Below are 26,549 nucleotides of genomic sequence, written 5' to 3'. Positions count from 1 at the left end.
CTCAACGTATTTTGTTCGTTCAAACGGGGCTCAGAAGCACGAACACAATTTAAATAATTTGTTTATTGGTTTATTTTCTTATTTGTTCTTACATGGCTGCTTTATTTCCATCTGATCAACTGTTCTAGAATCTGTGGGATGCTTGTTCAACATTCCTCGGCTCTGCTGGTTTTTTTTTTGCTTCATCTTGTTGTGATTTTCCCTTTTCCCAGTGTTCATCTTTATGTTGCCACTCTGTTATAGACTTTTGTTTGTAGCTGTGTCAATTTAAAATCACAATAATTCGGTAACTTTTAGGTACGTTTAAACATTGTTTGGGTGGTAAAACATTCAAAGTGGTTAAATTTTGAAAATTTACTGTCGGACAGTTTGCAATTGCGCAAATAAAATGATAGCTACGAAATAGTCTTTTAAACTTTATATAAGAAAATAGCAAAAAAGAAGAAACTAAATGAGTAAAAAATTAGCCATTTAAAAAGAACTAACAATCGAACAAACTCTAAACGTAACGAAACAACGAAGAGTTAGAAGCGGTTCTGTTCTCTGCGCCGTTAGGTGTAATTTGATAAATCTTGAACCATTCGCGCCAATAACCACCACCACCACCACCACCCTGACCTTTCTCAAAACGTGTCCCCCCACCTTGCTCTTTTCTTCCGTACCCCGGGACCGGGTGAACAAACGAACGAACGTGTTAGTGTGCAGCAGCAATCGGTGCGGTGCCAGAGCGACAGCAGCAAACGGCGGCAGCAGGGGCAGGGCAGCCAGCGAATGCTGGGCATTTAGATTTAATTAACTTCATTAAAATGTATCAGTATCACAGCATTGCAAGTTTTTTTCTTCTTCTCGTTAAAGTGTGTTTCTTCTTTTGGGGCTTTTTTTGTCGGGGCCATTTTCCATCTGTTCTTCGGTTTCACCTTTTGCAACTTGCCTCTCTTGCCATCTTTTGCGCTCCGTTGCAAGGTAAAGTTTTGCATGAACGATCTGACATCCTGACTGGCCCATTTTGCTTTTTGCATTGCGCTATATGCGATTACAAGCGATAAGTAGAAAGTTTAATGGGTTAAATCGCATCCTCCTTCGCGGAGGTTTTTATTTTCTAAACTGATTTTGGGTTTATTTGCTTCGTCTTTTTAGACCTTTCGTGACGATTAGCGATTTGAGAAGGTGTTTTCTTCCTCCTTTTTATTGACTCGGTTGTACATTTTCCATTATTTTGTGTGTATTTTTTAGCATGCTTTAAAAAATGCGATAATGAGTGGAGAGAAAGTGAACCATACGTAAGTTATCAGGTTTTTGTATCGATCTAATTCGAAAGTAATCTCCCATATTTTGGTCACAAAAATGTTGAAAAACTATGTTTGCACACAAATAACAAAAAAAAAAACCTTCACAAAACGATCGCAGTTTATACGTGTGTTTTACGATTCTCTTTACAGTTCTGCTCTATTCTTATCTCAGAGGATGGGCTAAAGATGTTTCCAACCGTTTCTAAAGCTCTATCAAAAGAAGGAAAGAGTTAAAGAGAGTTTCGGCATTTATGTATATAAGCGTATTTATATCTTTCTTTCTTTCTCTCTTCTCTTTATCTTTTCGCTTTCGACAATTTGGGACATGTTTTTTTGTTTTCGTGTTGTTTTTGTGTATTTGTTTGCAATAGTTGTTCGTTCTAATTCGCTTTTTACCGCTATCTTTCCATTATACGTTTTTCTTGTTTTACTACTCTAGTAAAATTGGAAATTTGAAATCGGTTATAAAAAATCTTATGCCGGGCTATACATTTTTTTGTAATGTTTTCTAATTCTTGCTTTACGATTTTCGCTACATTTTTCGTTCCTATGTTCGTTCTTGTTCAGCACATTGTTTGCCCCCTTTTTTATCTATAACTAAGCACATTTCTTTACGTTCGCTTATCTAGACAGCTTATCGGATCGCTCAGACGAGCAAAGCGTATGCATTTGTTTGCATGGTAACATTGTTTGTGGCAAGAAGTGGCTTGGTTTCTCCGTACCTACTACCGTCGGAAGCATTATAAATATATTGATCCATGTGTTTGTTTTTATCTTTTTATTTACTTCTTCCAAATTTTTATACTTCTTTTTACGACGCTTTGGTCATTTCACTGTTTGTTTGTTGTTTTTTTTCTCATTAACTTTTTCGTTTCTCTTAGAGAAGCGTTTGCTAGCTGGTTTGCTTTTGCTGAATTACACTCCCACTTGTGGTTTTGGTGTACTTTGCCTTTAAAATATGTTTCTTTTTATAGTTCTTTGACAAATATGTTCTGCAGTTAATCGATTTGCCTTTAAATAACTATGTTAGGTGGCACTAGTGTTGATCGTGCTCATCGTTACGATATCTCGTTAAAGCATATTCAGTAAGTAGAGGGAAAAATATTCCTTAACAAATGTGGGTGCACACGCTTTTGAGGCTCTGTTTTCATCATACGATATTATACGAACTTATGCACAAAAACTAACAACAAATTTGGACCACAGCTCTTTTTAAACTTGTATCAATCTTCCGGCGACCCTCAACCTTCGGGCATCATTGAGCAATTGTCGTACCGTTTGGAGTGTGTTTAAATATGTCGATAAGGCTGCAAGCTGTGAGTTGAAGAGGTGTCGTTGATGAACAGTAAAAAGAAGGTTTATTTAAACATTTTTGAAAATCGTTTATGTCACGTTTTCATGTCTGTAGGCATATGTGTTAGGCTTATATGTATTCAAAAAAAAGAGAATATATTAGATACGAGAGTAGGAATAGAACTAAGTTCCATGTTTTATAGATTCCTATTTTACAGTTTGCAGGTGTGTTTTGCAGCCAATTTGGGTTTTCTTTTCTTCTGTGATGCAACGTTGTATATGGAAAAGGACGCTTATGTAAATACGAACTAATCAGATCAGCATGATTGTATTCCATTGCGGTCGTGTGAAACCATCTCATTCCTGGTGGTTGTTTTTGTGTATTTTTTTTTTTCGTTTGTTCGGTAAAACTACGGCTGCCTGCGGTCTGCGTAAGTTTTGTAAGTATTTTGGCGCATCGATAATTCAACTACCGCTTGCAGTTGAGTGGTTTTGGTGTGGTGAAACTTATCCTTCATATCAAACGAATATTACTAACACGGTCTCCAGGGCCAACGTTGGCAGTATGGTGTATGGCCGCTTCCTCCATCTACGACACCACGACGGCCTGTGACTGTTTTAACTATACTCATATGCTACTGGCACGGCGTAGTGACTTAAGTGTTATGCAGTAGAAGTTTTGCTGTTTGTCTGTTTGTCTGTTGTTCTTAAACGCCTGAGAGTAGGCAACCAGACTGCGTTACCACAGTGGTTTGGTTTTTGGTCTTCTACTGCACCCTATTTGTACAATATATCTATTCCCTTCAAGCGCAATATTATTTGTGGGGCGTGAGTTTTGTTTTTTTTTTTTTATCTATAACTTTCGCGCGTATTCCAAAATCACTAGAGACGTGATGGTTGTTGCTTTTTTCCATTAAATTATTAAGTACTAATCATTCGATAAATTGAATTGTTTGATGTAAAGGACACACAGCTACTGTCGATGCGCTATCTATCGTGTGCTCTGGTGCCGCAACTCATTATTCGAGTTTACTCAGCACTTTCAGGAGAAGATAATATTGAGCCGTGTGCAGGCTCTGTGGCGAGTGAAATTTTACTTACCCTACTGTATTGATGATTACACAATTACACAACCATTTTTGCATTTTTTGTGTTGCTTTTTTGCGCCTATGGTTTTGTGGAATTTGTTGTTTTTTCTTCTTCTGTTGGACAAGCGCAACACGTTCGATTGGCAGGCGTGTGTCAGTAGAAGTTATCAGAGCGCGGAAAAGTAGTTTACCGATTGGATGGAAACGATGGCGGAGGCTTCAGAAGGTTTGAATTGGCCGGTACAGTCCCGTGTAGCCACATAACCGTGCGCGAAGGGCCGGTATGAGCAGGGCAGCCGCCGACAGATCCTTGAGCAGGTCGGCACATTCGCACAGCAGCAGATACATCTTGTCGCCGCGCGACGATACACTTTTGTGAAGCGTTATTCTCCGCAGACCGGCCGTTTTGGGAAGGTACCTTTGAAGGGTGCGAAAAAAGAGAAAAGTAATAAGTAAGTGTACAATTGTAGTAACGATGAAACAGTTATTAGTAGACTTTATCATTTTTGAATAGTTTTGATTTATTTTTTTGACTTTTTTTTTGAACTTGTAAAATAACTAATGAAATGGAAAGAAATAGAAAACGAGTATAAGTGAAAACAAGAACTGATTGAGCCTAAAAATTAATGAAAAAAAATCAATATTTATACCAAATTTCACGCGTAAAAACATAAAACGTAATACAATTGAACAAAGTAATTTTGTAAAGACTTGCAAAATTCGTAAAATAATATACGAATACAAATGAAATGAGAAAAAGGGAAAATTAAAATAAAAACAACAAACAAGCAGATAGAAATAAATAACAACAAATAAGATAAATTAAGTCAAGAACAAATATTACTAACGGTTAACAGATATGACCAAAAAATAAGATAAATCCCTCAAATAACTCGCAGAAAATGTTACAGGGTTTCCCACGATTTATTGGTTGGTTCCTATCAATTTTTGGTGGGTTCTAATATTTTTTTGGTGCGTTCCCACGATTTTTTGACCGTTTCCCAGAATTTTTTGGTCCAATTGCAATCCAATATCCAATCGGAAAATACCAATAAATTATGGGAAAGAACCAAACATCTATGGGATACGATCAAAAAATTGTGGGAAACCCTGTAATATTTTGATCAACTCAGTCATTACATCTTATCGTAAAACAGTTTTGCCAGTGTCAGCCAAACCAGATGACATCGCACCGTTCGCATTCAATTCCCTACCTGTAAATCATCCTGGCACCGGTCCAGTACAGCCAGTTACGCTCGAAGCGTTCTCCATCATCACCTTCGTACACCTGCGCAAAACACATGCATGAGAAGAAAGAAGAGAGCGAAGACGAAGCGATATTATTGAATGGAAATGGACGTTTCAGCTCAAACGCTTCATCGCTCCAAACCATAACCACCACCACACACCATAACCTTTATTTGTGTTAATTGAATTTTTGGAAAACAAAAATACTGCCAGCCATGTGCCGGGGCCGAATGCCGGGGCCGCAGTGTAATGTTGTTGCCGTTTCCCAGTGGCCGTGTCAATGTTTCCCCGACCCCGAAGGGAAAAGTTTGTTGTTTGGATCGTTTATTTAATCTGATCAGCGGGTGGCGGTAAAGCGCACATACACACATTTTTGGTAGCTATGTGTGTGTGTGTGTGTGGAGTGAGTTATTTGCGGTTTCCATTGCTTGTTCACGGGCAAGACGATCGCGCCGGCCCATGGCAACGGGCGCGTGCTCGGGGCTGCCTTTTTGGAGGGAAAATGCTAGGACAGAAGGGAAAGACGCGCAGGATGCAAGATGAGGAGGAAATGTATAAGTTTACCGTGATTTACCGACTTTTGATGACTGGTGAGGGAAAGTTTATGTACACGGTGTGGTAACTAGTAGCACACCTCATACGCCATGCGGTGAAGCGTCCATGTATTGATCGTTCGTTCGGTGCCGGCAGATCTGTTTGCCTGCTGACGGAGTTATTATTATTGTTGTGTCGGGTGCATGTGTGTTTATTACACGCCAACGTTAATGGCTCCTGTTGGCGGTTTGTGTGTGTTTGTGGTTTGAGTTTAACGAGACACTTACAGTGCTCTACGGCGCTATCTCTCTGCCAAGGAGTGATGAGTTGCATGATAATAGGGCCACCCGTTAAAAACGGGGAAGTGGCGTGCCAGAAGTTTGATTTGTGGAGTGTGGCCATGGTTCATAAAACCATTTTAACATCTTATTTTGGTTGCCGCTTGTTCAGTTTTTATCGCGGCAGCATCGTTTTTTTATAACAACTTTCAGCCAGCCATGTTTAATGGAAAAAAGGTAAAAGGTAAGTTCTTTAAAAATATACGTTAGGTTATGAAGAGTCGATAATTTGAGCAGTAGATCTTTTATGTCATAAATTATGATGACTTTCTCTCTAACCCGCCAACAAATCGGGCCTAGATTGAGATCGATTTGATCGTAAAACTTTACGAGCTCTCCACGTTTACGGTCCTAATTTTAAGAACGTTGCACATTTTACCTCCATTTTACCTTTTTCCTCCAAAAAAAAAAGATATATCGAAACTGATGGAGTAATTTAACAGCTGGTTACAGTTTACATGGCAAGCATTTAAATTGCTCTTGCCCGAACAGAAAAATGAACGGGAAGCGTTACCAAACCGAGTCTAGGAGGGAGCTAGCTACTCCGTGCGAACGGGAATCCTTTAATACATTTTGAAGATAACATTAAAATTCTGCTTCCGTTTGGCAAACAGCAGCAACAGCAGCCTCGGGCCATCGTTTCCATTCCGCACGACGCTTTTGCTAAACGCTGAACACACACAGCTGAATGGTGGAAGCGACAAAACATTCATTTATCACACCGCGGTGAAGTGTGAAAGCTTTCTTGGAAGGTGCAGGAGGGGTGAAGCAAGTGGAGTGGAAGTCCGAGTAATGGCGCACGTTGAAGTAACCCATCGAGGGGAATTGATTTTACTTTGGCGAAGTGGGCGAGCGCAAATCGGGATATTAATTTTCGGTTGTACAGCTGGGACAAAGTTTTGGGGCAAAGCTTTTGCTTTGCGGTGTATTCTTGGTGAAATGATAAATTATGGAGCTAAAATTGGAGAGACAAAGTTTTTGCCCCAATGCTAGGAGGTAAAAGAAGTGAAGAAGAAGTTAACTGTCGTCCTCTGTGTTTTAATTTCAGTAATGTGTGTGAATTTGTTTTCGTGCCATACACTCTTAAACAGTTTAGAACAGTTGTGTGTACCTAAGTTTTGATAAAAGTCAATTTAGATTAATCTATTGGGAGGATATATAATTTCGGTTTGATGCCAGATATCGTCACTTGTTTAATACATGTTTGCTTAATCAGGCAAGTCGTTTATTTTGTCGAGCAATGTTTTGGCATTTCTTTTCAATTATTTGTGTTTTTGCTAAAGTGGATAAAACATTGTGCATATAAGCTCCAAAGATGCCTCCTTTTGTAATGCATTGTGTGTTGGAGAACCATTGAAATTATGGAGAAAAATGTGATTTAGATTTAGATCACGCAAAACGTTCTAGGACGCCACAATAATTTGATGATAGACAACTAGTATCGATGACTTGTTGAAGATCTTGCACATCAACACATCAAGAATTCGCAAAGAAACTTGGAGTATCTCATCAAGTATTCTTTCACCGATGAAAAGCAATGGAAGTGATCCAAAAGCTGGGAAATTGGGGAAAAGATACCATGAAACACTGGAATTCCCAGTAATGCTACACCTGATGTATGTCCTAGACATTATTACACCGAACCACTGAATATTCTGGTCGATGGGACACTGACTAAGGCTTCTCAAATTACGATAAAGTAACAAAAGAGATTAAAAGTATATTTTGGACTCAATAACTGACCAACGCCATTCGAATACCTTTGAAGAATGACGAGTTGGTTGCGCCATGGTCACGCATCACACGTCATGTCCTAACATTAATTTCCAACAGCAGGCAAGTGCTAAGAATTTCACCAAGCAACCTAAACGTACTTATGTCAAGAGTTTTAATAAGAATATTTAATAACAACTTTGACAAGGGGAAACATTCCACAGGATAATCAAACGGGCTTTTATCCTTTCGATCCAGTCCCGTAGCGGCAAAATAGGAAGGAAGGAAGAATACATTAGTCCTTCGAGGGTCGTGACCGGAACGTGATGACCGGACGTGATTGGTCTGTAATTCAATTCCAACACACCGTTGCATCCTTTTTGACCTGATCGTGCGGAAGTGGTGGTACGGTTAACCGGCGAGCCTCACCAAACAAGGTAGAGATCCTGCAGAGATGTACAGCCGAGGAGGGAACGGAGGAGCGAGATACGTTTGGAAGTTCGTAAAAAGGGCCGGTTTGCGACATACCTTGTAGACACTAATGATATACCCGGTGGAGGGCGTTTGGCCCTTCTTCACGCTGCCGATCTCGTTCGGGGCGAGCGCTAGCGGTGGCCGGCAGATGGACGCCACCTCACTGTACAGGTCGAGCGTGTGGGCTGCGGTGTAGCGCGTGTTTTTCGGCTCAAACTTGGACAGCGAAGCGCCGCGCACACCCGTGTAGAACATGGCGGGATCGGTTTGGGTGGTGTTTATCACATAGTAAGCGATGAAGGGAAATTCGGCTGCAAGAAAAAAAAAGGAAAAAATAAATAATGTTGAATAGAAAGGGTGCGTGCGGTTTTTGGAAGGAGCTTCGCATTTCTGCCACACACTCACCGGAACTTCGCTCCATGTTGGCGAGCAGCATTCCGCCGACGGCATTGTTGCCCTGCTGGACCTCGTTCAGCAGCTCGGACGCGACGGCACGCTGCTTCATGAGCGGGTGGGCTAGGGGCGACTCCAGCAGTGGATCGATCGGTTCCAGCGGGCTCATTAGGTGGGCTAGGATGCAGATCTTTGGATCGGACACCTCGAGCACGCTGAGCGGCCCGACCTGGGACGGGTCGGCCGTTTCCGGCGTCGGTAGTTGCTGTAGGAAAGGGACAACAGGTAAAACATCGCCTCCTCGAAACGGGGACTAGGCAGTACATTTGGAGGGAATTCGGCGAACAAATTTGTGGGCATTTATGGCAACGACACTCGTGGGCAGGAAATGGAACATTTTAATTAAAATATCTCATGGCACAACTTTCCAGTGAATGTTTGAGTGTGTGTGTGTGTGTGTGTGGGGGGGGGGGGGGGAAGGGGAGGAACTTTAATGGGTTAATAAATGTACACATTTCTTTCTCGGAAAGATTTACATGCTTTTCGAGTGTAGTGCTGCGTGTTGGGATGGTGTGTGGCACGTTGTTATTGGGGCTTGTTGTCTTCTTTTTCCCCAGTTTCTACATAATTGATGTTGGTTTAGGGTTATGGAAGTTAGGCAAGCTCACGCTTGGGCAGATTGGTGGAGTTGAAAACTGTCCCTTTTGGTCGGAGGAATAACACACTGAGTTTGCAACGGTGCCATGGGACTATTATTGTAGACGGTTAGAGTATTGTTCTTTTTAATAGAGGCTTTGCGCATGAAACGATACTTGCCTACATTTTGAAATAAACTAGGTCTTTAACGGAATGCAAATGAAATGCTGACGCTAATTAGCAATTGATATTCCATTTATAATTTGAAAATAGTGTTGAAAAAAGGGAGGAACCTTAACCAACATTGGGCTCTTTTCCGTTTTTAGATCGAAGACTGGAATTTCAGCCTGTCAACTGTTTGGATTGTAGAGCAGTTTTCGAGCAGGTATCAATGTGGGTATAATGTACAGGTGGGCTTATCCCAAGGTGTAAGTATTTAGCAGGTTGATTTTTATCGCTTCTACTCCTGAATGAAGATTTTAAGAGTGTTTTGTGTATTCCTCAAGCTACCAGAAAGCCTGTTTGAGCAAAACAGTTTCACATGCTCAAAACATGCTTTGAGACTACCTTGAGAGAAATGAAAACGCCACCTTGTTTTGCCATTTTTTCGAGCAGGTACTAGAATCTAATTCTAGCTTTGAGGCTAAAATAATCTAAGCTGAAAATCGCAGGTTAGTTTTTTCCAACTGTCAAACTCCATATCAAAAGACTGATTAGAATCGTGAAGGGACCCATTATTAGGATTACCATAAAGTGCCTACAAGACTTACTACATTATCCTTATTCGGGATAATTTGTATGAATAAATGGGAAAGTTACGTTTTGATAGAAGTTCAGTAAGCATTTTTGCATTAAAGAATTATCTTTTCATCAGCTAAAGATATTTTTTGTCTGCTTAGAATTTGTTGAAATTCCTATATGATTCACTTATGCTTTCGTTCATTTTAGAGAGGCAAATAATGTATGTAAAATGAAAGGTCCATCTTTTAGAGACTGAAGCTTAAAGAGAGACTTCAAAACACCTTATAATAAATGTCTAACGCGATTTTAATACGACACCATGGCTTGAGTATCTTCTATGCGATTATTTAAATCCTTTTGAAAAGCTATAAAAACGAAAATGTTTTGATATAATAATTCAAGCCCTTTTGCAACATGAGCCAAATCATTATCTTTTTTTTTTGTTGCTATAAGAAATCCACTAACCACGTGGAGCAAGCAGGCAACAATAGAAGTACCGGTACGAGAATGCAAAAACAAGCAGGACTGGAAAATAGATTATCCCCTCATGAATGGTTCACATGCACACTTACCGGAATTCCTGCCGGCAGGAAGCGGTCCAGGCTGTGGACCGGAATGATGAAGCAGTCCTTATCCAGCGTTGCCAGCGAGATCGGTTCACTGCGGGAGCTGACGAACCCACCGCTGCCCGGCTGCCCGCCGAAGCTTACTGTGCCGCGCGTTGGTCCGCAAATGGTCCGAAAGTTTATTTGCGGAGGAGAGTTTTGTTTTTTGGGGTTTACCACCCAGAACGACACCAGGTGTGAAATGAATTCATTCAGATCGGAGCAGCCACAACCGCCGGGAGGAGGGAAGGAAGAAAAGAAAATGGATCGTTAGAACATGTGAAAACGGCGACGGTAGCACGGCAGAAACTAGCAAACCGGAAAATGTTTCCAATTCAAGTCAGCAACACGGAAATGAAACAAAACACAAAAGATACAATAAGAACAGTAAAAACAATAAACAAACAAACATACACACTCAGTCTATATTCATATTCATAGAGTAGATATTCATAGAGTAATTCATAGAGCGGCACGGTTTGCAAACAAGAAGCAAAAAACAAAAACGAAAACAAAATCAAACAAAAAAACAACAAAGCTCATCTGCACACCCCCTCTGAAAAGCCCATAGCAATAAATCAAGCAAAACCAGGCAGGTGCTGGTTTGGTTAGAGAGCGAGCGAGAGAGGGAGAGAAGAATGTGGAACCGAAAATAAGCATCCGGTTGCCGTTTCGATTATCTCGAATGCACAATAATAATTCACTGGAAACTGGAGAAGGTAAATTCGGCAAGGGGAGCGCAGAAGGATTGTTGTTTCGTGGCCTTCGCCGTGTATGGAAGCTGATACAGCGTAACTCCACTGAAAGCTTCTAGTAGTTCTGCGTTGAGACAGGATTAGCAAAGGCAGAAGCACAGCTGCGGCCGTCTAAGGTTGTCGGGAAGCCAATTTAAGATTAATCGTACACTGATAATATTGCACCGGCGAGTGATGCAGTGTTTGTTTGGATATTATTGCTTTTTTATAGCTTGGAGCGATTTACAATTTAAAGCGAAGCTTAGATCTTTTATTATGAATTTCATGAGAAACAAATGAGTACACAAGTTGCATCAGTTGCATTACAAAGCGTGATATATTATTGAATGTATTAAATGATGTGTATGTAACAAATAATTGAGCTTTAAATTAGGTAAAAATGAACACGCTTTTTAAAAAATGTGTATGTTGTCTAAACGTCCAGAATCATGTGGATGAGATATAAACAACAGTCTATGGATTTAGACCCACTTGAACACTCCCAAAAATCAATTATCATAGTTATATACAGATTCAGTGCATCGTAAAAAAAACAGCCGAACATATTTGGAGTAAATTTCCCATGCACGCAAAAGGTAAAAAGCGTGCACTATTCCATTAGCTTCCCTCGTCCTACAAATCAGATTATTAATTTAGATCAGTAGAGTACAGGAACGATCACGACACCGAATGATACGCTCCACTAGAACTATCAACATCAAAGCGAGCGAATATCGAACGCCGCCCCGTCCCCCAAAGCCCATCGTTCCGATTCTGTCTCCACCGTGTCTACTGGGTGCATGATGGTACGAGGAAGCGAATGCACCTGTGTCGTCCGTACTCCTGCAGTATGGATCGGCCTCGCTGACCTCGAAAAATCATTCCCATTCCGGTCACGGCAGGATGGTGCAGCTGTGTGCAGGGGTAAACGGGGAAGCAGCTAAAGCGAAACAAAAACAAAGCACCAAATAGCCTTACCAAGCGGAAGCAAAGGCTTGATAGTAGTACACTTATACACTTATCTCTCCGCTGGGGGAAGTGGGAGTGATTTTGTTATTTAGAAAAGCAGGGAAAAAATACAACAGAAACAAATGTTTCTCGGTCGCCTCGAACCTAATAAAATAAAAAGTGACGGGCAACAATCTCGGCTTGAGCGTCGGGCGAAGGTATGGCGCGTTGCATTTTTCATTGCAAACGATTCGTTTGTAACATTGCCCCAAACTTTGGATGCAGCCTTTCGCGTTGAACATTAAGTGCAGTGCAGAAAAGAGCCCAAAAGGGGAAGAAGAGCTCCCCCCACCGGGCAAAACAAAATCAAAAGAGGGTCGAACCGCTCCGTGTGCAATGGTAGCACGGCTTCTAAGCGGGTCTCGGCCTCGGTTCGTTCGGGTTCCCCGGTCGAACACGTGCGAAAAGTAGTTTAAGTTTGGTCAACATAACAACGTCGTCATTCGGCGAAGGGCGCGCACACACAGGTGCAGTGATAGCGATAGAGATAAAAGAGACAACACTTTCCGCATCAAAGTGTGGTTGAGCAATCGGTCGAAAAAAACCACCGCCGCGCGCTGAAGCGAGATAGAATGAACGAAAGGACAAAAAAAAAAACCAAAGGCCTAACACACACACTCTTGGGCTCGAAGGTCTAAATTTTTAATGTCGCTGTTGGTGAGTGTGCCCGGCGTGTTGGAGTAGGCACTGTGTGTGTGTGTGTGGCTGTATTGTGCGGCTTTTGGATGGTTGTTTGTGCATTATTTTACACCCTCCCTTTGCCACTTTGCCCTCTGGTGTCGTCCAGCATGCTGCAGCTACACATATATGCTATATATGAAAGCATATGCTTACCGAGCTTTTGTTTAAATTTTGTTCAAACAAAGCGTTCGGGAGAGAGAGAGTGTGTGTGTGTGTGCGTGCCTGAAGCTTCGCTGTTAAATTGCTCTAATATTTGTGCTAAAGAAACGCGCACAAACAAACGTACGGAAGTAGGACATAAACGTTATGTTTGAAAGAGTATTTGTTGTTCGAAAAATTAATTATTTTGCTGCCTTGAAGAGTGTTCGACGTCTTCAACGAGGCGAGCAAAAATCAAACCTGACAAGCTATTTTGGAATAAATACTTGAAAACTGTCGTTCGATATTCTATCTGCAATTGTAACCATTTACTCAAACGTATTTCCATTTGAATTTAAAAGTATGTTTGGCATTATCCTGTGCAATTTTAGTGCAAACCATTATAACTTCCAGTACTTTACGATGTATTGTAATAGAATGTAACTCAAAAAGGCTTTGAGGCTTTCACAAACATGAAAACCTCTGACCGAAAATTAGCGATAAGCTTGGTTTTTATGTTCCTAAACATCTTAAGCAGGTGATTAATCGTAAAGCGTTTCCTATCAAGTATTTCGTTCGTTGCGCTAACCATTCCGCTCTAGCGGAGGTCGTCCTTAAATCGCTTCCTTCTTTTCGTTTGACATGGTTTATCATGGTGTTGTGTCATTGTTATTGACATTGTTTGTATGGCGTGTCTATTTCAAAATAAAAGAACTGCAACATAATTATTTTCAATCCTGAATATTTCCACCCTCCATCCTGAGCCGGAAAGTTCACCCTAGCTACGAGGTGACGGTCCATATGAGGGTTAAACCCATGACGGATATGTTATTATGTCGTACGATTTGCCAACTGTACGACGGGACTTTTGAAATCCACGGATATACATCGTTGGGTCTTTTGAAGAACCTAATTACAAGAGTAAAGAGACTTTAACTGTAATTGGGGGCAAGTTCCCATCGAATGGGTATGTCATTCGTCGGATGACATCGGACGACACATTATTTTAGTTCATTTACACAGACAAACGAAGCGTGGTAGAAGATGCCAAGATGGCGTGAAAATGTTCGTCGTTGAGATCGGCAATGACATTTGGAACATTAAGGCACTAAATGTAGTAGCGCCTGATAAGTAAGAGTGGTAGACGATCTGGCCCGTTTGGGGAAACGTATGTACAGTGTCTATTTCCGGTATGTTCCAAAAATAATAGCAAGCAAACGATGGACTGATGCTATCTTATCACGCATCGTGTCACACGAGCGCCGCATTCATCGACTAATGTACAACATTAATAAACAATGTTCGGCAAGACATTCCGTCCGTCCGTCGCCGCTTACGGATCCTCTCAGGTGTACATCGTCAGCACTAATCAAGCGTATGGTGTGGCCTCGCCGACACACGCACAACCCTTAATAAATGGACCAACTTTCAGCTGGACAAAAGGTGGAAAAGTGTGTTAGCTTTGGATTTGTCACACATGGGGGAAACGCACAGCGCACACAGTAATGCAGAAACAAACAAGCCGGCAAGCAGAGGAGGAACCGTGCGGAAGCAGTGATGGATGATGCCAATGCGGCCAACAAAAGCGGTTGATGATAAAGAGGAAGCTGCTGCTAATCTTTGCGGTGATCTCTTAGTCGCGTGATAACGTTACGAGCACGGAGACGAAAGCGACGGCGGGGGAGCTATTATTTCGCAATGCAGGCGTGTCATTTATCACGTACTTATTTCGTCTAACCAGCCACACTTGAGCGAACTTATGACCGACCATGCACTTCCATCCACACAAGGCTACCGTGTTAGTACGGGGTCCGGTTTGTCACAAGTGCCAGTTTAAAGGGGGGAAAAGAGGAGCCGCAAATGTGTGTGCGTGTGTGCGGGTAAATCGTGTAAAATAATTAATTGCTTTTGAGTTGCCCTTTGGCTTTCCGGGGCCTGGGAGCGGGAGTTAGCATTCAAAATCGGTTCAAACCTTGCCTGGCAGTGGGCACCGCCTCGGGCACCCGTCGGTTAGCGGCAATTGGGCCCCATTTCATCATAGACGCGGAGGGTCTACGGACTACTAGCGGTTGCATTGGTGCATCCATGTCAGAGTACGTGGTGGTGGGTGGCGTTTGTGGGGGTAAGGTAAAGCCCGAAATGGGCGTGCAGCGAAGCTCTGGAAGAACATAATATGGGAGGGAAAATGTCGGTTGGTTCTGGGCGCGTCTCCGGTTGTTTCGGGCATAAAATTTGGGGTTTTTGTACATAATTATTAGATTTTTGGGTAGGTGTGTGTGTGGATTTTGTGTTTTGTGTTTGGTAGTGGGGAAGGCTTCGAAATCTGTTCTGCAAACTGATTCAGACACTGTACAAGGACGAGAGTGTAAAGGTTAACAGTTTAGTTATGCTTAGTGAACAGGATATGGGTTGAGATGAAAATCTAGTTACATTTTGGTGTATTACAGTACTGCTTTATGTACATTTTGGAAGTTTTTGTTTGCTGTGATCGTAACATTTGCTTTTTCTTCATTTTTTATTATTCTTTAACCTAAAAGAGAAATTGTACAATAAGATTATGCGGTAGGATATATCTTGAAATCATACGAAAGGTAAATCCCATATACAAACACTGCCTGTATCCTTACTATTGATTGCCAACCATTTGCCAGTATTGCAAGCACCACGAGCGAGGTAAAACAATGCATGTACGTACGGCTGGGCTATGTAATTTAATGCACCGGTACTATTATCGTTACTGAGCCATTCCTGCGCGTTCCTTCCCATCGGTGTTCCAATTAATCAAAGTGCCTTTTTCCGGCCGGATATCCGATCGGTGGCAGGTTCGTGTGAGTTACGTCGTTATTAAATTAAGAAACTGTTGGGTTTATTCCCGTGTAGTACACGTACGCCGGAATTGATTACCAGTTGAGAAACAACTCAATACAATGTAGAAAGTTTAATAATGCGTCTCTTGGGGGGAAAGTTTTTTTTGTTTTCCTTGCTATGACCTATTCTAGAAATCATACTTAAAATGCTTACTCTCTCTGGAATTTTGCGTTTTAATTTTTTTGTTCGAACAAAATGCACTATACACATGATGCACTAGAATCTACTCAACCCATTCCATTAGTGGCGATGTAATGCGCTCTTCGCTGGCACAACAGCAGCTATTAGGACTTTTTAATTGGATTGCATATTTTTTCTTATTTACGCCACTTCTCGAACAACACTCTGTGGTGGAGGAGGTATGCATTTAATCACTCTATAGCTCCATACCGACCTTGCGTGCCGGATGTATCGCATGTAAGGCTTAACAATTGCGCCATTCAGAAAATGGAGGTGGTGTTTGAAATAAATTTAACCTGTAGCCATGTGTTTAATGAAATTTGATTGTGTCTCCACGTTTTACAAGCAACATTAAAATGCACTGTTCACACTTACTTCCACACGTGGTAAGGTATGGTTATTGCCTCCTGTTGCGAGTTTGCATTTGCATTTCGCATTAAAAGAGAGGCGATGGGAAATATTAAACTGATTGCACCGTAACGACTCCTCGGGTAAAAGTGCTGCATCAACAACGGATGTGGTTGTAAACTGATGTTATCGCTGCTAATGTGTGGCAAATAAATCATAACAACTACAGGTACAGCGGGAAATATGGGGGGAAATGGGGCCGATTTTAGATTAAATTGCCTACCGCGGGTATGCGATGGAGGCGCCTGGTAGTTGACGTTTTGTGGCGGTGAAAAGCAATTTGTAGTTCAAATCGGACCACCCAGTAGGGCTGGCTTAATTTATGCAGCATTATGTTTGATGTTTTAATCTGACTTTTATCCAGCTCATGATCAAAATGAGTCTTTGATTCGGAAATTTCCATTGGAGCAATTTTAATTGAACTCATTTTTCCCTCTCTATAAATAGCAAACGGATTCCAATCACCGAGTCAAAGCAAAGCAAACAACTATATTTCAACATCATACCGGTTTTGCCTGCATTCTAATCTTTAGCATTTTATTTTAATTACTACCTACCCAAACAGCGGTAAAAAATCAATCGCACAAGGGGTACATTGGAAACGGGAAATTGAGCTACATTGCTGTGCCGATGTTTCGCTTTTTGCTTGCGCTTGCTGCTGCTGTCTAATACCACTACCCTGACTACCGAGCTACCACGCTACACAGACAGGCACAGGCAGGCAGGCAGCACATGCGGCAACAAGTGCACGAGTCTGCAATGAAAGCACGTGTCCGGCCATTCCTTGGCGCAATATGCATAGCTGCACGGATTTTGCTGCTTCCATTTCGCATTATTTTGCTGAGTTTACTTTTTTTACTACGTTTTTGCGCTCACTCTTTCACTCTTCGTGCACTAGCCCGCCCATTTTCTTCCGTGCGGAGTGGAAAAGATAGTAAAACGTGCCTTGAAATTGCGGAAGTCATGCCACTAAGTTTTGCATCGTAAAACATCCTGCGTGCAACACACACACACACTCACACCATCTCCAGTTAGGTTGCTTTATTTCATTCGATCGGGGCAGAGGCAGTGCAGTAGCGCTGTCGAGAGAAAGGAAGGAAGAGGGACAAGACAGGAGAGAGAAAGAAAAGAATGGGAAAACAGAACTGGGGGGCAGAGGATTAGATGGCAGTGAACGTGATAGGGATGATTAAGATTGGAAGCGGTACGATTTATAATGAGCAGAGTATTGAATGACCCGGATACGATGATGAGAACGATGCCAGGGGAGGTCCGTGTACGATAAAGTATGCTTCTGCAGCAAAATAGACTTGCAGTGTTAGATGAAACTTAATAAAAAATGGTTTTTTATGTGTGATTTTATAGCTTATTCATAGGAATCAGTGTATAATCTCAACACATGTCAGCAAATGATAGTTTAAAAATCAAGCTTTGTACGTTGTTCGGTTACAAATCCCTTACAACAGAACTGTCGCATGTTCCCATTCTTTTTACCATCGTTCTTTTATGTTGAAGATTTCACAAACGTATAAACTCAATGAAACGATAAAATTTCCAATTAAAATGAAGACATAAAGTGACACAAACTGACTGCTGGTACCGATTGGCTGGAGAAAGAGGGAGAGAGAGAGAGACATTTTGTTTTAAGTCTGCCTCTGTTCGCGCTAATCTTGATGAGCATCAAAACGCGTCGTCCCAAAATTCGACACATTAATCTTTGCTCCTTAGAATCGGCTCTTGCCTTTTCGGTGGCGAGAGTGGGCGATGACTTGCTGCTTTATACCGTTTTGCCATAAAATTTAAGCAACCGAGTGGCGTTTTTCGCATTTGAAATCCGCACACTGCCGTCCGTTCGCGTGACACGATCTTGATTAAATAAGTTGCCGCCTCGGGGGAATTGCGAGCCGAATACGAAACACCGACGCGCCGCTAATGAACCGAAAGAAACACAAATCCGATGCGTCGAGGGGAACGACGAACCCGTGTGCTCTGTCAAGGGAGCCGGCGGTGTAACGTTCGACCGTACGCTACGATTATGGTTGGCCACCAAAGTCGACCAGGCAGATCAATCATACCGCTCCCCGCGATGCGCTCGGTACGTGCAGACCGGTGACACGCAAAATTCCCTAACGTATGGAACAGTGAAGGGGCATGAACATTTCACCCGACTGGTTTCAACGAACGGATTCCTCTGTTGCTCGTCAAAGCTGTAAACGACGAAGGTGTGTGGTGTGGTCAACGTTTTGTTGGTTTATGGAGTTTTGGTGTTTTGGAAGGTTGGAATTACTGTATGAAAGGTTCGGGATCACCTACAATCCTTTGCTCGAGTACACATAAAGTACTCGGAAGCAGAGATTGTGTGTCTGTGCTCTGGTTCACAGGCGGTATGAAGTCATTAATTTCGGCGATATTTTATTACCATTGTCAGTGGTCAACGGTACAAACAGTGTGGAATGAAACACAAACGCAAGGTAAGAAAGCCATTCGGTGACGCTACCGGCCGACTCGGACACGACACGAGTCTGCCGCCAGGAGACAGAAAAACAGACTGAAAAAAAAACGAGAACGGCCGTCATAAATCAATCGTTTACGTTCATAAATATGAAGGTTTGGATGAACGAAAACGAACAAAAAAAAAAACGGGTTGAAGAGTGTTTTTTTTCTCTTCAGTTTACGTGTGGATGTGTGTAGCACGCACTCGAAAAATGTTTGTAAAAAGCGTGCAGGAAACACTATAAAATTTTGACGGCTGTGATCGTAAAAAAATCACTCGAGCAGGACACCACGCGTAGCTTTTTTTTTGTTTTCATTTGAAAATGTACGAACTTTTGCCCGTGCTGTGAGCACACAGTCTCTCCTTTTTTCGTTGCCGGTTAATGCGAGAATGGTTTGGAGGGCGAAATGGATACGCGTGCGTGTGTGTGTGTTTTATATTTTTCCTTTCCTTTTTAGATCAGATAAAATTTATTGTTTGAGTGGTGTACGGTTGGCCCCAGATTTGGGACCTTTTTTGGGACTACTGGAAGCTTATATGCCGTTTGGTAGGCCAATAAAATGTCGCAAATGTTTCATTTCGATATCGAATATTATTTTGTTGATATAGGAAATGCGCGTAGAATGAGGGATATGCAATGGATTTGATTTTAAATTTCCTAATCGCTTTCAATATTTTCTACTTAAGCGAAAAACCCTTTCCTCTTTGTCACAGCAGAGTGCCAAAGCAATCCTTTCAAGTGATTGGGCCAAACTGACGAGGGGATATGGTATACGATGTTGATATTACCATTGCAAGACAGTTTAATCAATTTTCTGCCATGTGTGTACAAGTTTCAATCCTTTTATAAATTTCTGAAACTATGTTTACTGAGAGTATTTAACAAATTCCTTTCTAGCATTGAATGCACCTTGCTCAAGTACAGCCGTGTACTGCTTAGAGCATACAGGCAGACTAATACATTGATCCATAAAAAATCATAAACCATGTTTGTATCATTTACCAGTATCATGCACTAGCCTGCGTGACCGTGAAATAGAAATGTCACTGAAACATTCATAACGCGATCGATCGTGGCACGGGAGAGCCCTTTGTCCAAGGCCCCTTTGTCCCATACCCAATGATAATGGTTGGAGGTCAGATGAAGCGTAGAAACGATAAGGTTTACTCCGGCTACAATACTCCCAATGCTCCCCAAATGGGTTCCCTCGCTACCAATCATGCTGTGCCGTTGTTCCAATAATTAAACCATCGATGAAGTACCTCATTGAAGGTCAGTGTTCCATTGTAGGAGAGTGAGTAGTGGTACGGTTATGCTTTTGCTAGTATTGGTTCCACACAACAGCTCATTTATGAACCAGAATTGTCATCGTCCGGAAAGCGCGACGTAAGCGGAACCGGTCGTGTGGTGCTGGTACGCTGCTTGTCTAACAAATTTAGCCGATAGCCGATCTCACCGAGCAACGACAGCGACGAACGAGAGGTACCGTAGTTGTTTGGCTAATGTTAAAATATTCTATCCCTTCTCAAATCTCCCACCCCAACTCGGTTTGGAACGGTCCCAAAAAATGGAGAAAAAACCCTCCCCAAGAGTGTTACCAACCGACCGAGATATTGGGAGCTGAAACAAATTTGAATGGGCTGGAAAAAAAGAAAAGAAAATGCACACCATGGCCCTTCCCTCAACTCTAGCTGTACCACCAACCCCTCCTCCCGTGTGGTGCGCATCCATCTCAACCCCATACGACGGTGACAAAATTGTGTCAGGCGAGAAAAACACGATCTTTCCGTTACCGGAGACACGGTCCACCAGAGCAGGGCAGAGGCTGTGATGGGTGTGATGACGTACATGTTTACACACTCCATGACACCGTGTACTTGACGACAGGTGGTATATGCCAGGGTTGTCGATGGCGGTTGATACCCGCGCTATATTTGGGCGATGTTTGGAGCATAAAATTGAAGAATGTCAATAATGCGCCCGTGCGTGTGAGAAATAATAGAGACATGTTTTTGAGATCCTTATGTACATTATTATGTTTACTTCGAGATCACGCTTCATTGCGATGTCGTAAGCAAAGTCAAACTCAATTAGTAGGTTGTGTGTTTCATCAAACTGTTATGGTTTTTTTGTTTGCTGCTTCTTCGTAGATAGCACATCTGTCCAGCTTGGAACCGCAACGTCAGTGACAAATTATGACAGTAAGAGTGCCAACTGTGTGCCAACCTGACCCGGCGTGTCCAAAGGTCACGCCGGATGCTCCGGGTAGCCGAAACGGTACGTCAAAGGCAGCATCATCCGTTCGCTTGATTTTCCATCTTTCCCGGCTGGGGGCGAAGTCGGCTGTCTAGGTGTGTGTGTGTGTGCTGTCAGGTCAAGATTTATTGTGACAACTGAAGGGTGACAATCGTTTGTTGTACGCTAGCATAGAGCAACTGCGTGCGTGCAAGAGAGCGGGAGAGTCTGAGTAGAACGCTAGAGTACAATCCCGGTGCGGTTGATTGTGGTTTTGGTCTTGGTTTGGGCCGGGCCGATTAAGGCACGACTGGGGGGGGGGGGGGCGGAGCAGGGGGCCTAATTTTGGGATGGGCCGGTACCGGTGATTAGGCTTGTGAAACTTTTGACACTCAGACATCCATTTAGATCGCGAGCACCAAACGAGCGGATAAGAAAGGCAAGGTTTCGCAATTTGACGTGAATGGACGCTTCATTGAGGGGACGGTCGGTTGTGGTGTGCGTCCTGAGGTTTGAGAAATGGTGTGCGAATTATGCGTGCCTCAAACCCTTTCCGACAAAGGTTAATCATCTAGCAAAACGGCTGTTCGCACTATCAAAACAGTAATTTGTCAATTAGGGCACGGGGCCGTAGATGAATCAGAATTTAGTTTCAAATGTCATAACAAGGATTGGTTGGCATCAGAAATGGTATTTTGTGGAGGTGTTATTGTTGGTGGGAAGGGGGATTTTGATGAGAAATGAGAAACAGCTTCAACATAGCTATGTCCATCACCGTAGTTGAAACGGTCGAATAATTGCAAGACTAAAAATCAACATTTCTTGTCCTATCCTATAAGTCTGTGAAGCATATAAGGAGAAAATACAGAATTAAATGACAATATTTGCAGTTTAATGGTTCGATTTTGATGAGTATGAGATCACTCAAGACTTATTTTCAACAAGAAAAGAGCTACAGAATCGGTTGAAAGTATCTTAAATCTACTTTATTTAGTTTTTTTAGTGAATGAAAGAGTTTATATATTCCCTTAAATTAATGCTTGAATAGATGCAGATTTTCTCGAATAGCCGCACCGGTTGTTGTCATTTTTTAATGACATATAAAATTTAACAAATTCACAGTCAGAAACCATTTCAGCAACTACACTCTCTTCAAACTAATCAATATTGAACCCAGCTCAATTCGCAGCAAATGGAACCTTATTGTCGCTTACTGTCGCTTTATACCTTCTGGCGCAATGTAATTTTGTCCGAATGGCTGAATTAAAACAGAAGCTCGTTTTCATTCCAATATCTGTATTCTCCAACACCCTTGGATATCTGGCCATAAAGTAGATCGTTTTTGTGCTGGCACGAAAAAAGTACCACCAACTGGAGGCTGAAAGAATGTAGTGCTCGAAAAAGCAGAATGTGGCTAGTTGCATGGGGTTTTTTTTTGCTATTCAAATTCCCTTTTCTAGTATAACATTCCACAGCGAAACATTTAATGTCCACCGGCTCTTTGCCAGCTCACCGGCAAGTGGCAAGACACCGCAGCGAACAAGAAAACTGGTCCGAATTGAAAATAGTGTCGCTGGAGCTAACTGGAAATGAATGGAAACGATAATTCCATTGTCAAACTTTAATGAACCGTTCGCATCGAGTGGTGGTAGTGTCGGAGCAAAGAAGCGCAGAGACGGTTTGGAGACACAAAAAATGCGATGGAAAAACGATAAATGTGAGCAACAATGGTGTAGCGAAAGGAGCGCAATGGTAATGGTAGCTTTACACGGCGACGGTTCGTTGAGCAATCATTTCATCCGTTAGTCGTAAGAATAGTTCCCTGGTGCTGATAAGTACTGCCCGACAAGACAATTGGCGAACAGATTGTGTAGTTTTATCAACGGCATATCGCAAAATGGTCGATCGCCGTTTTCACCGCAGTACGAAACCGCAGTGCAAATGACAGCTGTCATCGATAGTAGACAACCACTGATGAGTAGCGTTGCGGTCGGACGGGTCGGGCGATTCTCCCATCGCCGGACCCTATTCAATCGCTCTGAAGTTACCCGAAACCTGAAACCACTTCATCTGCTTTCGGCAACGGTGAAAGCACAGCGTAAATATTGTTTTCAAAACACAAACGGGAAGATCGTAGGCTGCCTCGGTTTCGGTGCGACCCATACGACCCAGCCCAGTAGGAGGGTGAAGCTGGGTCGAATGGGTACGGTTCCTGTCGCGCGTTTGACAGGTGATACAGGACTGCGCTGAAGTGTGACGGGATATAGCGCGCACGGATGGGTTTGACAGGATCGCCGCGGCCAGCGTATTTGTTTTGCTTGCCGCGGTGCTTCGTTACGCGGTGCTGCCACGGGGTATTCAATCGACATTCGGGATATATTTTTGACGTGACGTTGATGGAGCTTCTCTGGTAGGGCTTTGGATCTGGTGGTTGGAGGGATTATGTAAAAATCCAAAGGTGAAAACGAGGCAAATTAATCATTCTTAACACTGTTTCGTGAAATCAGCACATGCCCATGCCAGTGTGATATTGATTCATTGTACTGAGCTCCCTTTTAGCATGATAGCTTGTCTATCTGAGCTTATTTTATTGTATTTTATAATATACGCAGCCATACTCAGCTCGCTCAGTTCGTCTATTTTAACTGAACTGAACGACATTTCTTTTATTCCGTTATATCTTTCTATATTCTCTGTCATGTTAGCCACATTTTTGAGCGATATCCAGTGCTGAAAATGTCATGAGAGTCACGAGATAATCGCCACCGAAAACAATTAATATCTCCGTTGCAGCTTACAGTTCATTGCTGATACTCAATGAAAGTGCGTCATGACATGCTGAAGGCAACGTGCGAGTGATTGAGTCAAATCCGATGCCCTGACTGACAAGATGAGCTTGCGCAAGCATCATCACGATTTTTTCTGGCTTGGTTGGTCAGTGTTGGTCACCAACACTCATGACTGAAACAAAGTTCAAATCAGCTCACGTACACAACTGAGATGATCCGAGATGAGACTCAAACAGTTGGTGGACCAATATATTATATGTATATTATTATACATTATATGCTTGGTGACATTTTGTTTAGCACCCAACTCCTGGTCACTCACTTAGTCACGACATTTTCTGTCGGTGATAATCACGACATTCTTGGAATATACCTGGCGACCACACGCCAATAAAATGAGCATGCTCTCTCGCTCTGTCTGCTTTGATTGTCTGTCGGGTCAAACAGAGCGAGAAAACGTGCTCATATCTCGCAAGACTAGCGTGATGATCACCGACAGGAAATGTCGCTACCAAGTGTCTGACCAAGAGTTGGTTGCACAAAATGTCACCAAGCATGTGATGGTCGCTCCAGCTGTTTGAGTCTCACCTCAGATCATGACAGTAGAGCTCTTGATGTTGAAATTATTTTGTTTCAGTTTGAATTTGTCATGATTATGTCAGAGATATGTTGCAGAACTGATCACAGTAAAAAAGTCATGACAAAGTGATTGACCAAGCGTTGGTTGCTTAAATGTCAGCAACCATGTATTGGACACACCAACTTTTTCAGCATCACCTCTGATTTTGACAATAGAGTACGTGACGCTGACGTCTCTCTTATTCTAATCAGCTGAGTTCTTTTATTCGTCCGTACGCTCGTTTGTTCTCTGTTTGCTTGAACGAATGAACTAAAATTAAACTAAATTAAAATTGTTCATCATCACCTGCAAAATCTGAACGAACTAATTTTACAGACATCATTAAAATAGATAATACGGTAGCTACTATTTGTGGAGATGATTTAACAAGTGCAATAAGCAGAGCCCAACATTTATCTTACAAAACTTTCATCCAAGATAAACAAAACAACACTTCGCATGACCATATGGCTCCGTCTTCCTCTCGTCATCTAACCTGTTTCGCCTAACTGAGGTTGAGACGAAGCAGCTGACTTCCGAAAATAATCTTCTTAAGGAAATGATTTCTTCTGCCTTGTATGTGGAAGGCTTCTTGAAGATTGCGTAGAAATTATAGCCAGCCAGAAGATGAAGCTAACACCAACACAACGCACACACACACACGCCGGAAGTTTCAAAAGTGTGCACAAAAAGCACACATTGCTCCATAAAACCTTACTCCGCGAATGAAGGAGAAAAAACTCCCAAAACCGCTCGGCACAAAAATCATGCACACCGTCGTACCGTGGTGTGCTGCCGTTTTACAAAATGATGAAAGTTTCGTCCGCAACGCGTTCCACGCGATTGTGAATGATAAACGGGCTATATTTTCGGTGAAGATGCAAAGATGGGCATCGTCGTTTCGGTTTTTTTTTTGCATGAACGTGGGGTAATAATGGTGTCCGGAGTACCAGCGATGCCAGCTATGCCAAGCATCGGGTGTTTGCGTTTAATAATCATTCTTACGAATAAGACAACAAACAAAGTTTTGGTTTTTTCTTTCCTTCGTCGGAAGGAAAGCCTGTTTGCTGCGAAGGCAGCGACATAAACACGGCGAAAGAACTGGTAAAGGTTCAGCGTGCCGAGGACTGGACGGGTTGATGGAGAGGAAAGATGTGCTGGCGGTGTCTACCGCTGGCGTCTAAACGGCTAACGCAAGTTTTTCTTCCCATCGGTATGCCGAATGGTTGTGTTTTTGTTGTTGCTAAAGGGATTTTGTTGTCTTTTTTCCTACCACTGCTACCGTTGTTGCTAACCCGATGTGGTCGTACCAAAGGAAGAGGAACACCTTTCCCGGTTCGGTAAAAGCGACTTTGTGTGGTGGAGCAAAACTTTCGGTAGGATAATCACCGCCCAAAGCACGGAGACAGGAAGAGACGCAAATCACATGCCTGCATGTAACACTTAGTTTCGCACTTGACTTTGTACACTGCCTGCCTTTGGGGTGGCGGCCTGTCACGGGGAGGTGTATGTCACTCTTAAGCGAACGGGAGACTCATTTTGGCAAGCCGAAAAACGTGCAATCTGCTTGTGACAGTTACGGTGGGCAGGGACCAACCGCTGTCACGAATGTCCGCGTACCGCCGCTTATCAGCCAGACATGATGGAGGTCTTGTTGATTTTCTCGCCCGAGGTTATACAAATAAAAAAGAAGGAAGAAACGCGAAAACGGCTCGGGAACAAACCCACACACCGTTGAGAGTTGGGACAAATTTTAACCACCACCAGGAAAACACCCACCCCGGGGTTTTCCATCGCACGCAGCGTGGTTCAAAAACGATGAACGTAAATTTATCCACTCGTCTAACGAGACTGGTGCTGGTGCCATTTTCGAGTACCTGGCTACTTACCGTGCGGAAAGCACGGCGCTGTTGAGCGAACCTGTGGGCCTAAGAAATCCACCAAGAACAACTACGCCGTAGACGTGACAGCAGTATGTGTGTGTGTGAGTGGGTGCGTTTTTTTGCTGCCGTCGCTACGATTTGCAACGATAAAGTGAAGTT

At 42.6% G+C, this 26,549-nt stretch overlaps 1 protein-coding gene across 6 annotated transcripts in view; it reads right to left on the bottom strand.

Moving 5' to 3' along the window:
• Positions 1 to 54: 54 nt before the first annotated feature.
• LOC133393876 (ankyrin repeat and ELMO domain-containing protein D) overlaps positions 55 to 26,549 on the bottom strand; it is a 68,131-nt gene continuing 41,636 nt past the window's right edge. For 5 of the 6 annotated variants that reach the window (XM_061660785.1, XM_061660784.1, XM_061660786.1 and 2 more), the window contains 5 exons: positions 10,320 to 10,456; positions 8,383 to 8,635; positions 8,032 to 8,288; positions 4,885 to 4,958; positions 55 to 4,088 (listed from right to left, as the gene is read on the bottom strand). In XM_061660785.1, the coding sequence (XP_061516769.1) occupies positions 3,890 to 4,088; positions 4,885 to 4,958; positions 8,032 to 8,288; positions 8,383 to 8,635; positions 10,320 to 10,456 (920 nt within the window). In that variant the 3' untranslated portion in view covers positions 55 to 3,889. Of the gene's footprint in view, positions 4,089 to 4,884; positions 4,959 to 8,031; positions 8,289 to 8,382; positions 8,636 to 10,319; positions 10,457 to 14,885; positions 15,072 to 26,549 lie in introns of all 6 variants that reach the window. The other variant, XM_061660788.1, reaches the window with a different exon arrangement.

This window comes from Anopheles gambiae, chromosome 3 (assembly GCF_943734735.2).
Source record: "Anopheles gambiae chromosome 3, idAnoGambNW_F1_1, whole genome shotgun sequence".
NCBI classification, from domain to species: domain Eukaryota; kingdom Metazoa; phylum Arthropoda; class Insecta; order Diptera; family Culicidae; genus Anopheles; species Anopheles gambiae.
Note: the sequence above shows the minus strand (reverse complement) of the source record. Positions and strands in the feature narration are given on the sequence as shown.